Source organism: Taudactylus pleione, unplaced genomic scaffold, assembly GCF_031769625.1.
Source record: "Taudactylus pleione unplaced genomic scaffold, aTauple2 ptg000265l, whole genome shotgun sequence".
Lineage (NCBI taxonomy): Eukaryota > Metazoa > Chordata > Amphibia > Anura > Myobatrachidae > Taudactylus > Taudactylus pleione.
The window spans coordinates 6,413,396-6,427,144 of record NW_028284667.1 but is presented as its reverse complement, the minus strand read 5'-3'; the positions used below and the strand labels follow the sequence as shown (position 1 = coordinate 6,427,144).

General features: G+C 40.7%; 1 protein-coding gene across 2 annotated transcripts in view; it reads left to right on the top strand.

Moving 5' to 3' along the window:
- CEP97 (centrosomal protein 97) overlaps window positions 1-9,517 on the top strand; it is a 47,501-nt gene extending 37,984 nt beyond the window's left edge. For both annotated transcript variants that reach the window (XM_088481119.1, XM_088481118.1), the window contains exons 10-11: window positions 3,966-4,041; window positions 5,519-9,517. In XM_088481119.1, coding sequence (XP_088337245.1) covers window positions 3,966-4,041; window positions 5,519-6,211 — 769 coding nt within the window. In that variant the 3' untranslated portion in view covers window positions 6,212-9,517. The remainder of the gene's footprint in view (window positions 1-3,965; window positions 4,042-5,518) is intronic.
- The last annotated feature ends 4,232 nt before the right edge of the window (window positions 9,518-13,749 follow it).

Sequence of the window (13,749 nt, the reverse complement as noted above, 5' to 3'; positions counted from 1 at the left end):
AGAGAGACACGAGGGGTGACATGAGGCTTTAGAGACACACAGGGTGTCCTAAGCCTGCAGAGATGGGGGATGCTTGAGACTGTAGAGAACATTGAGGGGTGGGACTGGATAGTCACAGAGAGGGTGAGGCTATATGCTGGCCACAATAGCTTGCATCCTAGCGAATGACTGGTCTACAATACTAGTCATGGCTTGGTATCCACCCATTTTATCGCTGCAAGTAGTGGTAAAGCAAAGAATTTAGAAGACACGGCGTATGATGGAAACCAGCTACTACATTTTTTTGTGACAGAAAATTATACTATACACGGGGATAACAAATTGTTACACATTGGGTTAGTATCAAATAACAAAATATATATATTTTGTTGAAGGAGATGTCCACAGTTAGGTGGTAATTCCTCTTATGAGTCTTCCACCATTATATTACTATTCCTTTATGTGCAGCTGTACAGCATGTATACTACTGAAAAACTGAATCCCGGAAAAATAGTTCATGGCATAGGACCAGAATTGTAGGGGGCCTACATTTCTAATAAACTAAGATAGGCAGCATGCATTGCAGAAAGAATAGGTTTTGGAAATGGGGTCCTAATCATTTATAATTGAACATTGCTTAGCCTTCATTTTCTGGTGCTGATGCAGAGTTGGAATTAACATGGGCATACATATGGGGAAAAATGCAATGCAAATTCACACCAAATACACCATGCAAACAGGCATACAGTATGTTCAGTTATTCATCAGCTCCTTGGTACTTAATAGTATTGGTTCAATTGTCAGCAAACTGGTTTTGAAAATAATATTTAATGACTGGAAGCGTGGGACCGAACATAGAGCAGCTGTGTAAGAATCATACCTGGGGCACATAGACATGTTTATTAAAATATTGCTGTCTCCTTTCTAAATTAAGTGACATTTGAGTTTTATTTTTAGTACAAGTCCTAAATATAGATCTGTGATGCAAGCACTTGTCATCTATTTTTAGTTCTGTTTTCTTTAAAACAACATTCTACAGGTGATGAATAAGTAACTGATAAACTAATTTTAGCTTCACAATGAATCAACTACTTAACAGGTTTGACATCTTTTTGTTGGATTGATATTTTAGGTATTTAGGGTTTGTTTTTTGTTTTTTCCACTATCTACTACTAGCAATTGCCAATTAGATACATTGAATGTCGGTATCAGGAGATCTCTCTGTCTCTGTGTGTGTGTGTGTGTGTCTCTCTCTTTCTCTCTGGCCCTCATTCAGAGGCGCTCGCAAGAAGCAAGTGCTCGTTCTGAATGAGGGCGGCCGCTTCATTTTTGAAGTGCGGCCTCCTGGTCGTTAGGTAAGCTGTGGGCTACCACCCACAGCTTAGCGACCAACCAGGTTGATGGTCGCGATGGTGAACACCATCGGGGCTTGCGACGAGACCCTAAGGTTGGATCTCGGCAGCTGCAAGCCCCAGGGAGCTTCCTGCTTTGAAAAAGCAGGAAACTCCCCACTGACATCATCGATTATGTCAGTTCGGCCGCCCACAAAACGGTAGGCGTTCCTTAAGGAACGCCTCCATTTTGGGAAAAAAAAAAAACCCAGGCCCGCCTACAAAACGGGGCGAGCTGTCAATCAACATCGACAGCCGCCCCTTTTGTAGAGAGCTTCGGAGCGAGAGCGTTTCTCTCACGCTCCGGGGCTTGTTCACCCACAGTGCGGCCGCTGCGCGTGCGCAGGGCTAACAATCAACCCGGTTGCGAGCACATCGGTGCTTGCGACCGGGTCTGAATGAGACCCTCTTTCTTTGTGTGTGTGTGTGTCTCTCTCTCTCTGTCTCTCTCTCTGTCTCTCTCTCTGTCTCTCTCTCTGTCTCTCTCTCTGTGTCTCTCTCTGTGTGTGTGTGTGTGTGTGTGTGTGTGTGTGTGTGTGTGTGTCTCTCTGTCTCTCTGGGTTAGTATCAAATACTTACTATACAATACACTATACAAACAGGCATATGTTCAACTATTCATCAGCTCCTGTCAAAGCTTGGTGCTGAATAGTATTCCTTCAATTGTCAGCAAACTGGTTTTGAAAATAATATTTAATGACTGGAAGCGTGGGACCGAACATAGAGCAGCTGTGTAAGAATCATACCTGGGGCACATAGACATGTTTATTAAAATATTGCTGTCTCCTTTCTAAATTAAGTGACATTTGAGTTTTATTTTTAGTACAAGTCCTAAATATAGATCTGTGATGCAAGCACTTGTCATCTATTTTTAGTTCTGTTTTCTTTAAAACAACATTCTACAGGTGATGAATAAGTAACTGATAAACTAAATTTAGCTTCACAATGAATCAACTACTTAACAGGTTTGACATCTTTTGGTTGGTTTGATAATTTAGGTATTTAGGGTTTGTTTTTGTTTTTTCCACTGTCTACTACTAGCAATTGCCAATTAGATACATTGAATGTAGGTATCAGGAGATAAAAACACTCCTCACTCTCCCCATCTCTCCCTCCCCCCCTGTCTCTCTCTACCCTCGTCTACCTCTCCCCATCTCTCTTGTCCCTCTTTTTCTCTCTCTCTCCCCCCTCTCTCTCTCTCCCCCCTCTCTCTCTCCCCCCCCTCTCTCCCCCCCCCCCTCTCTCCCCCCCCTCTCTCTCCCCCCCTCTCTCTCTCCCCCCTCTCTCTCCCCCCCTCTCTCTCTCCCCCCTCTCTCTCTCTCCCCCTCTCTCTTTCTCTCTCCCCTCTCTCTCCCCTCTCTCTTTCTCTCTCCCCTCTCTCTCCCCTCTCTCTCTCTCCCCCCCTCTCTCTCTCTCCCCCCTCTCTCTCTCTCTCTCCCCCCTCTCTCTCGCTCTCTCCCCCCTCTCTCTCGCTCTCTCCCCCCTCTCTCTCGCTCTCTCCCCCCTCTCTCTCGCTCTCTCCCCCCTCTCTCTCGCTCTCTCCCCCCCTCTCTCTCGCTCTCTCCCCTCTCCCCCCCTCTCTCTGTCGCTCTCCCCCCTCTGTCGCTCTCCCCCCTCTCTCTCGCTCTCCCCCCTCTCTCTCGCTCTCCCCCCTCTCTCTCGCTCTCCCCCCTCTCTCTCGCTCTCCCCCCTCTCTCTCGCTCTCCCCCCTCTCTCTCGCTCTCCCCCTCTCTCTCGCTCTCCCCCCTCTCTCGCTCTCCCCCCCCCCTCTCGCTCGCTCTCCTCGCTCTCCCCCCGCTCTCTCGCTTTCCCTCGCTCTCATATATTATATGATCAGCGGGTTGCAGCTAATTAACTAGTGGGTTAAGTGACAGATATGAGTGGAAGGTTTCAGGCTTGCTCTGATTTTGCTATTTATATTAAACAAAGCCTACCGTTTTTTTTTTTTGTTTTTTTTTAAGTATGCTATTTAAGTGTACAGTTTTAAATGAGTTTGAGCTGAATGCAAATGCTGTGATTCTTCTTGGGAATTGTCTGCACTATCCTCGATTTCAGATTGCTGCCTTCAAAAAGGTAGTCACAGGAGTGAGTATAGAGATACTCTCCAATAGTCATCTCATTTGCATATGAGTGCTAGCGACTTATGTGCTCTTCTCTTCTATTTTTATTTTTTTTTCCTTTTTCTTTTCTTAAAAAACACTTAGAGGTTTATTTACTAAGTGTTGGTTTCTAAAACCTGGTGCTTATGCCTAAAATTTAAAGGGCAATGCTTTTACTAGCAGTGTTTTGCTTAGTATATCCTTGCGGACGTTGGCGCAAGAGCAAACTAGTGACAAAACAAACTAAGCACCATTCATAACTTGTTTTTGAATCTTTGTATGGCATGTAGTTACCATCCCGGCGGTCGGAATCCTGGTTAGGCTGCAGGGGGGGAGGGTTAGGGTTAGGCTGCGGGAAAGGTGGGTTAGGGGAAGGGTTAGGTTTAGGACACTTACCTAATTGGGTCAGGAATCATTGATGAGCCCTCTAATCCGTTTTGATCTTAAAATGTATCTTCTGTTACATAAGTGTTACAATCAGAATTCTCTACTCTAGGCTGAAGAGAGAGAGGGATGAGGAGCGGATGCAAAGGCTTGTACAAGAGGAAGCTCTGAAATATCTATGGGATCAGGTAAGTTTATACACCATACTATATATCAACAGCAGCTATGATGAAGTTGTAATAAAAATTTAAATTTTACTATATTTGTACAGTTTACACACTGCAGCATCTCTAGATAGTCATTATGAAAAACATTTTATACTCCCTGACTTAAATTACAATAGATCATAGTTACAAGTATAAGCTCAAGATGTATGTGGCTAATTCCAGTACTACAAGGTATGAAGATTTACAGGCGTTGGATTGTGTTCATCTTGCATTGAGAGATATTAAGGTCATGCTGTGGGCGATTAGGAGAACGCAGTAAGGAGCTAGAGGATAAAAGGGACTGCAGCAGCCTTCTCCACTTATGAGGAAGTGCTCACACACTCATGAACACACAAACTAAAAGCACGTCTAGTTTAAAGTAGGGTAATGAAGGAAAATTTATGAAATTTGTTGCTATAGATTTGCCCAGAGGTTCCCAAACGCAGTCCTCAAGGCTCCCTAACGGTTCTGGTTTTAGAGATATCCATGGTTGAGTACAGGTGAATTAATTAGTACCTCAGTCAATATGATTTAATCACCTGTGCTCAAAACCATGGATAGTTCTAATACCTGAACTGTTGGGGAGCCTTGAGGTCTACGTTTGGGAACCTCTGGATTAGCCAATAGAAATGTAAACGTTGGTGCATCTGTGTCGGTAGATGGAAAAGTCCTATAAAGACTGTTTCTTCATGCTGCAACCACTGAACCTTAGCTGTCAGTAACAAAGGTCCCTGGCCACCTAAATTTACAGTTACCTCTGTGTAACTAATGCGGAAGCCAGCACTTGTACAGGGAAATTGTGATTGCACAGTCATGCTGTTACCGTGAAGTTAATCCCAGTGGGGTCCATGGACCTCCCTTCTAGACTTGTTTCAATAGATCCAGCAGTTGGCATATTGCTACTAATAAATACACACTAAACTTAATGTATTTGTCCTGGCAGTAGGAGATACCTACCACAATTTCTGAGCAAACCAAAAAAACTTTAAAATAAAAATGGAAAAAGAGAGAGAGGAGAAATATCTTAAAATTTTCTAAAAGTAACTCTGACCTGTGACATTAACACTGCTGTACAAATTTACTGCACTTGAAGTAAAATGAATACCATATATTGAAAAATAAAGCAATATTCATTGGAGTGCTTTGTATACCTGATTGTAGAAGAGAATACCTGGCAAAATTGCTCATATCAGTGAAGGCATTGGCTCCTAGACGGGGTTTTTTAAATACAACAGGTTTGAAACAAAAAAAAAAAAAAATGTTGGCCATCTGTGACCTATTTGAACAAAGCGAATATAATTAAAGAATTGGATGGTTATTTGACCATGAATTGTGACAATAAAGTATTTATATTAAATCTACTGTTACATGCCAGCTGCCATTTTGAATTATGTTTGCTATATTGTGAGGTTGTCACGAGTTTAGAATGTATGTATACATTTTCTTTTCTGTTTTTCAGGTACGATCCATTCAAGAGTGGCAGAATAATATAAATGCTCAGTTTGGAACTATTTCAAAGTCTGATGTCCTTACATCAAGCAAATCTTTTCCGGATATCCCATTCTGCTCGCCCAAGCCACTGGAACAGCATGCAGCTTCTGATGTGTCTGGTCTAGAAAACATGAATATAAAAGCTTCTCCTGACATCCCAGACTCTGGTTTCCATTCCATAAATATAGACCAGAACTCTCATCAGGAGACCAGTAGTTCTGAAAAGAGTTCTACCGAGGTAAGTGCAACGTCTGTGCAATCCCTGGAAACTGTAAGACATTACAGTCACCAATCATCAGATTCGCTTCTGGACCAAGAGACCGAAGCCAACGACCAAAGTAAAAACAGCAATGATAACTCGAGCAGTGAACAAGACAGCAGTCTCCTGCAGCAGTATTTAGATAATGTTCAACAACTTGAGCAAGCAGAGGATAACACTAGTCAAAGTGATATGACTGAGGAAAGTCGACCTGAAATCACCAGCAGTTCAGTAAGCTCTGACTTCCTCTCTAGCAGCACTTCCCACGTCCCTTGTGGTGATTGTACACAAAACATCATAGAGATACATGACAGCACCTTTCAATCGTCCCATGAAGCGCAAAGCTTGCTAAAATCCTCTGACACTTGTATGGAAGTGCCACAAGGGGACTTGGTGATCTAGTGAGATGGATGCTTTATTGTTACATTCTCAGTTGTATGGAAGTGCCACAAGGGGACTTGGTGATCTAGTGAGATGGATGCTTTATTGTTGCATTCTCATGTCTTCATATATTCTATGAAAAAATCCATGAATTGCCTTCTCGTATGGTTGGTTATCAAGTAATGCTACTGTTATGCACTTTACCACAGTGACACTGTATATGTTCCTTTCTGTGAAATGGACAGCTGTTGTATCTATCATTACATTTAATAGTAGCTAGGTTATTTACTCATACACAGGCATTTTGTACTAATAAAGCCAATACGCAGGCCAGGTGTTATGGAAGGCATGGTTACATAGTCTGGGAGTACAAAATACGTTACAGAACGTTACTTAAATATTCTGTTACATTAATAGACATCTGGATCTTGTGGTGTTTGGGCTAATAACCCCTAGTGTAGCCTCCCTCAGTCTGTCATCCGGGTTTCTGTACAGGAAGTGCTTTGATGCAGTACTGAGCTGCGACAACATGACCAGATGCCGCTGACATGATGGACTGCAGCATGTCCCGCCTCCCAACATGTATTTCCTTGTTGTTCTAAGTTTTATGGATATTTATTTTTAGAGTTTGATTCACTTAGGGGGGAGTTGGCTCACCCAGCGAGTAAGTGCACATATGCGTTACTACAGTAACCCTGGACTTGCTGGTTTCCTTTCGCAACCGAGTACGGGGTGAGATGGTGACGAGATGAACGTTTCCATGCTGTTGCAGCGGCACTTTTCCCTCTAAGTCTTATTTTTCTGAATCTTTATATCTATCTTGTCATTTTTTTTATTTTTTTTTAACAATTAGACAATAATTTGGTGATAAATTGTTTAGCAATGCTAAATTTCTCTCTGGCCAACATATTATTTTCCAATTTTGGCTGAAAAAAAAGCAAGCCTTTGTAGAACAAAGTAGATTTCAACTACTCAAAAAAAACCAAAACAACAGAATGGATCGCATACAGTTCCTGCACTACAACTGACAGGTATTTGAATTTTTGTTTTGTTTTTTTATTGTGTGTTTTTATGGAGCAGTAATGAGACGCTACTGACCAATATCAGAGAGATGAGAACACAGCGGTCACCTGTGGCCTGTTTAGGTAGCACTTAAGCTTTTGTGTGCAAGTATTTTGTATAAGGTTATTTTATGTCATCTGTATGATTGCATCTAGGTGAACATGCCTCTTTTAACCAATGTAAATGTTCACATAATTACTTTGTATCAAATATTTTACAAAGTATCGAGCTGTAAAAAGGGTAGTGCTTTTACCAGCAAGACACGGCTAGTAAAAGCACTGCCCTTTTAAATATCGGGCATAAACACGAACCGAAGTGTCTGGTTTCACAACCTGACACTTTGTAAATAATCCCCCAAATCTTTGTGCTCATGCAAGATTGACCATGAACGTGTGACCCAGATTAGTGGGGATGGTTGAGAAGCTGTTTTGTTAATGGTTGAAACATTGGGCAAATGTGGTCATGCTTCTCAGCAAACTTAAGCTATAAAAAATGATACAATGTGAAGTATGTTTAAGAAATATAGGAAAACAGATCTGTACAGAGAATACTTATTGGCATATTTCTATGACTTGGTATTGAAGCTTGACCTAGCATTTCCTCAGGTCAACTCGTATTATTATGGTCCATAGACTTCAATTGGAGCAGCACATCAATGAGGATACACCCATGAACATGACTGCCTTGGTTTTACCCTTTAGGTATAGCTACCCAAACATCGATATCTGTACAGTGTATCATTTATCATTTTGCAGTTTAACCTCTAAATGTAATCTGCATAAGTTCCTACCACCTATATGCTGTGAAACAACATCACACTAGTTAGATTTAATTCAGATCAAGGAGGAGATTTATCAAGCCTTCTAAAGGGGACAAGTGGAAGTTTTTCCCAAAGCAACAAATCAGATTCTAGTTATCATTTTATAGCATGTACTAGATAAATTATAACTAGAATATGATTGCTTGCTATGGTCAACACCTCCATATCTCCTCTTTAGAAGCTTGGTTAAATCTTCCTCTAAGTCACTTGCATTATCTCCTGTCCCAAACAACTTCTGCTGCTGCTGTCCTATTACCCATCTTTTCTCTCCATTTCTGAATGGCAGTTCCTGTGACATTGTTTTCCCATCACTAAATACCCTCTACCACTGTTTTACCCCTGGTCGCTCCGGCTCTTCTTTACTTTAATGAGCCTTTGCCAAAAGTTTGGCAGAGAAATGGTGAAACAGTTGCCAAAAGGATGACTATATACCTGCTTTTGTAGTTTTTGTCTGGATACTGATTTGGTACAGTGGCTGTTGTTTTCAGAATAGGAGAACGTGCAAAGGACAATATTGTGATGCAAGTAGTTCACCCAGTAAGTGCTTCATAACTTTGGGTTGATAAACCATAAACACTACATATTGTGATAACCAGAATATGATTTATTAAATTTACTATCAAATGTATCTTCTAAATTAGTGCTAAGCAATAAAAGGCATCATAGCATTTAGGAAACAAGTTTATAAAATAAAATATATTGATTCCTAGAGGAAAAAAAAAATTAATAATACCAAATTAACCTGACCTGGATGATCAGTCAAACTAAAAGTACATAAAATCAGACCAGGAGTTCATTTTTTATATAAGAGGGTTCCAAAAAGAACTTGATAGTACGTTGACTGTAATAGACCATAAGTCAAAATCGTTTGTGGTTGTGAGTACTGGGGATGGGTCCAAGCGTACACTGTGTAATGAATAGTAGAACTTTTGCCAACATGTCCTTTTGAAAGATCTCAATTGTTAAAAAGTATATTAATGTTCGTATAATCCTTGTGTATAGGCTACTGATGAGAGACTCACATTTATAAGTAACTTTATTTTGCTTTTTCACCTATATCATAAATTCATTATAGGTTTCTTTTAAAATCAAATTTTCAGAAGATTTTGGTAAGCGCCTTGCAGGCATAACTTCTTTATACTTTGTTCTCAGCAGTATGAAATATACAATATACAATTTACATACTTGTATAGATCTACAAGGTTGATAAATATAGCATTCTTTATTATAGGTAAATATAAATGGTGTGCAGGTTGATGAAAATAATATTTATTAGGGGGTTTTGGGAATAATTCTATCCAGTCATGAAAAAAATCTTAAGATTATTGCACAAAACATTTCAGGTGTGGATTGAATGCATGTATTATTTAAAACCTTATTTTATCATAAATGTGTATTTTTTAGAGTGCAAATGTTTGTCATTTTGAACAATAAATAAAGCTTATAACAACTACAACTGATTAAAACCCTTTTCTAGTGATGATCACTTTTTTTTTAATTTTTTTTTAATGTTTTTCTATTTTAACACTTTAATATGCTACATTTTTTATATGAACAAGTCAGGCCTTGGTTTACAAATAATACAATTTTGTTTGAGGCAATAGTCTTGTCTTGTTTTCCAATATTATTCACCTGGGTTGTTAGAACAGAAAATATTATCACTAAATAAAGTTGTGTGCGAGTAAGTGGTAAATATTGGGCTTTGGGTCAAACAAAGAAGACATTAGAATTATCTAATACTGCTGTTACACCGAAGTCCCAGGTCTGAACCGGGATTTGGAACATGTTTCCAACCTGGATCAGACCTGGGACAGACACTTACTGCGGCGCCAACCCAGGGTATGGTCGGGTTTGCACCGTTCAAACCGGAGCTGGGTCTGCAGTGACCCTGCTCTTACGGCGTTGCAGTGGACGCTTGGAGATGATGTAATCTCCAAGTGCCACGGAAGCCACACAATCGGGTAGCATGCAGCACGATCTGGGTCATCATGACCCGTATCGCGCCATTTACCACTGCAGGGTGGCACGGGAACGACACTGCCAGAGTTGGATCACCGGGTTCCTGGATTCGGGTGGATCCATTTACACTTGACAAAAATACCAGGTTGTTGCGCGTTCATGTGCTTCAACCCGGCATTTTCAAGTCTGTGTAAAAGGGGTATTAGAGAGTTTTGATGAAAAATGTAAACCACATCCACCATTAAAATAATTGTAATAAGTTTATAAACAAAGTTGCTTTAGAAGTTTATGGATCGATACTGACTGAGCATAGGGCCTGATTCAGAGCCGGACGCTATTTGCGCTCGCTCGTTCAGAAAAAGGGGCCGGCTATTTAAATTGAGCGCTCTCTCTTTGCGGTCTGTTGACGCCTCTATGTCTGAGCGAGCGAACGAAACATGCGCTCGCTATTTTGTAAAGACGCCCCCTGGCCGCTCGCATCCTACGTCATCTCCGCTATTTATTAGATTAATCGAGTACATCGAAAGGCGTGCTTGTGGTTGGATTTTCCTACCGCAATCATGCGAACAGTTCAGGCTAAGAAACAACCAAGTGACGTGGCCGATGACGCTGCTTTGTTAATTATGCACACGCTTAAAACACCTGTTTTGACCGTTAGGCACGCCTGCGTTCGGATCACCACTCCCCGTTTTCAAGCACCTTCCCCTGTTACCACCCACGAACGCCTCATCCTGTCACTGAAATTAGCAGGCACTCACTATTTTGCGAGCGCTCGATTTCCGACCGCACTAACTGGTGGGCGCATGCGCATTACGACCCATACGCATGCGCAGATGTGCGAACATCGCTCGGAGCGGCCGCTTACGAGCGGCTCTGAATCAGGCCCTTAGTCCCTTTCTATAGTCAGATTGGTACAATATGGTTTCATGGTTTGAAAGCATATTTATTTTGAATTGATAACTCAAAAAGTGTTATTAATTTTTAATTTAAAGATTAAAAGAAAAGAAAGAAAAAAGTTGACAGTGTTGTGACTTATGCTTTAAGTAAGGAAGTTTGGAATAATGCATTGCTGCCTAAATTAAATTAAGTGATTCACTAACTTGAAATGTTTAGGTAGTTTCCGTTAATTTTTTTTACATTTATATTTTGGTACCTTTTAAACCAGGGATGGGGAACCTCAGGCCTGGGGGCCGAATAAGGCCCGCGGAATCATTTGGTCTGGCCCTTTGAGCTGCTTTCTGCTAGCCTCATCTGGTTAGCAGGGTGCCTAGAATGGCACCCTGCAGCCAGAATCTATGAAGCAGTGCCACCTGGAGCGTCCTTAGGATGCTTCAGACAGTCACATCGCTGCTCTTACAGCTCCCCGCAGCATCCTCAGTTTGCTCCGGGCATTGCTGTAGTCACTGGTGATTGTGGCCCCGCCTCCATGTGACGTCACTTGGAGGGGGTGTGGCCTGCTCCAGGCCCGCAAATAATGTTATATATATCAAAATGGCCTTCGGCAGAAAAAAGGTTCCCCAACCCTGTTTTAAACTTTAAATCTGTGCGCAGTGTGCCTTCACTGGTAGAAAGATCTGCATGAACATGTGGTATGTAAAGGTGTCATATAATAAACACTTATCCTACAATAAGGAAGTGTGGATAAATGATAATTAAAACATGAATAAGTCAAAATAAAATAAACGGAACAATTAAATATTAAAATTTACTTAGATATTATACTCTATATCATTACATTGGGATACTAAAGTAGCCGTTCCTTTTTTTTCTTTTAGTACATATTGCAGTTTACATTACATACTACAGTATTCGCACCATATCATCTATCATAACTGTGAGTCATCCTAGATTTAGGTCTGATACTTAAATAGGATGTATGTACCCTCGGAATGCAAGTAAATAATAAAGCGAAAACTTCCAGTGCTGGAAAACCCTTATGATTTAATGTAATGAGATTTGTAATGTACTCTGACCCCTCCCACCGGTGTCAGTAATGTTACTTCCAGAGAGTACGATATATAACATACATCTACAATTTCAAAACACTTCTGTTATTTCCCATACTTACTCATCACATATTGTACCACCTCATGATGACAACACTCCAGAGAATCAACCAATAACATCACAACACTAGCCACAACCAGAAATGTTGTATAGAAGAAATGAAAAAGCACACGGGCACAAATACAGAAAGGAGAAAAGGGGAGTACATCCCAATAAGTATATAATAGATGAAAAGAAAAATGGTAATTCTAAGGATAATCTATATAATAAAATCAAGTGCTGGTAAAAATGTTTGTGTGCTTATTAATGACTCTTTAGTTGGGTACACACCTATTCGATCACTCTGACAGGGTAAACGCTTTCGATCAGCCGAAGGCAGTGTTCCTAACTTGACCCCCTGTCAGCTTCCTGCAAGGCCCGTACACACTGTGCAGACGTAACTTAGTAAGTACGGGTTTTTATGGGATCGGGTGGCCTGACAAATATTAAACAACCCATAAGATGCAACCTCCAAATCCCGACCATTTCAGGGGCATTATAAGCTGTTTCCCGGTTAACACTCCTCAAACGGTATTGTATACAAACTTATACAATCATCGGCCTGATCACCCTATATCCGGTGATTGGACTGACAAATGTATAAATATGTACCCAGCTTTCTTTCAAAAAATAAAAAAAAATCCACACATTCTAAGTGCCTCGCAATCCTGTCCCCACTTACCCCCTAAACATATGCAACATAATTACAGTTAAAGTTTGAAACACAATCTATACGTTCACGCTTGTGGGCCAATGCAGTGAAGCGCATTGTGCATGCCACAGCCAGCCTCTTCCCGGCATGACAATAATTGGAAGAACTGAAGACAGGACCGCAGAGGAGGAAGTACTGAGGTCAAAAATAAAGAGGTAAGATAAGAGCAACAGAAACACAGAGGTGCAGTAAAGCAAGAGGTAAAAAGTGCAATAAAGAGCAGAGGTAAAGAGAGAGGAAACAAGAAAAAATTAGTGGTAGAAAAAGATTAGAGGGAAATAAAGGAGGGTGAAGATAGAGTAAGAGCTGGAGAGGAGAAAAAAGGAGGGGGTACATTAAATAGAGATGGGATGAGAGAGAGAGAGATAAAAACCCTGTTGGTGTCGGAGACCACTTCCAGCTCAACATAAAACTGTAAAACAGGGGACTTATTAAATGCTGTTGTTACAACAGATATTGTGCGACTTTCAAATATAGATTTTATTAGAATTTATCATACCGTTGCCAGAAGTGAAATCTTTATACAGACTGCAGTACCAATTATTAATGGTGACATTTGCCGTTTAGAATGCTTCAAGTATCAATCAAAATGAATCAGGATTTCCACTTACTGCTAAATGCAACCCTTTATCCTACAAGCAGGCCGAAGTACAGTGACTCAAGTTTCATAAACTCAGACGCTACCAAAATTGCTGTATGATTCATTATTTGGAAACCACAGTGTTGTAACACCAGCATTACTCAGAAATATCATTTGTGATTTACAGTGAACCAAAGAATAACTTTCAAATATTATTTCATTATTGAACTCTATTACCTGGTTTTTACTGATTTACAAAAGATGTTTGGTTTACGCTAATCTGTGCTGTCTCGCATTACATCAGTCATATGCAGCTTCCCAGTCGCATATTTACTTTACTTCATAAAAAAACATTCAGGGTTTCATCGTAAAACTGTCCT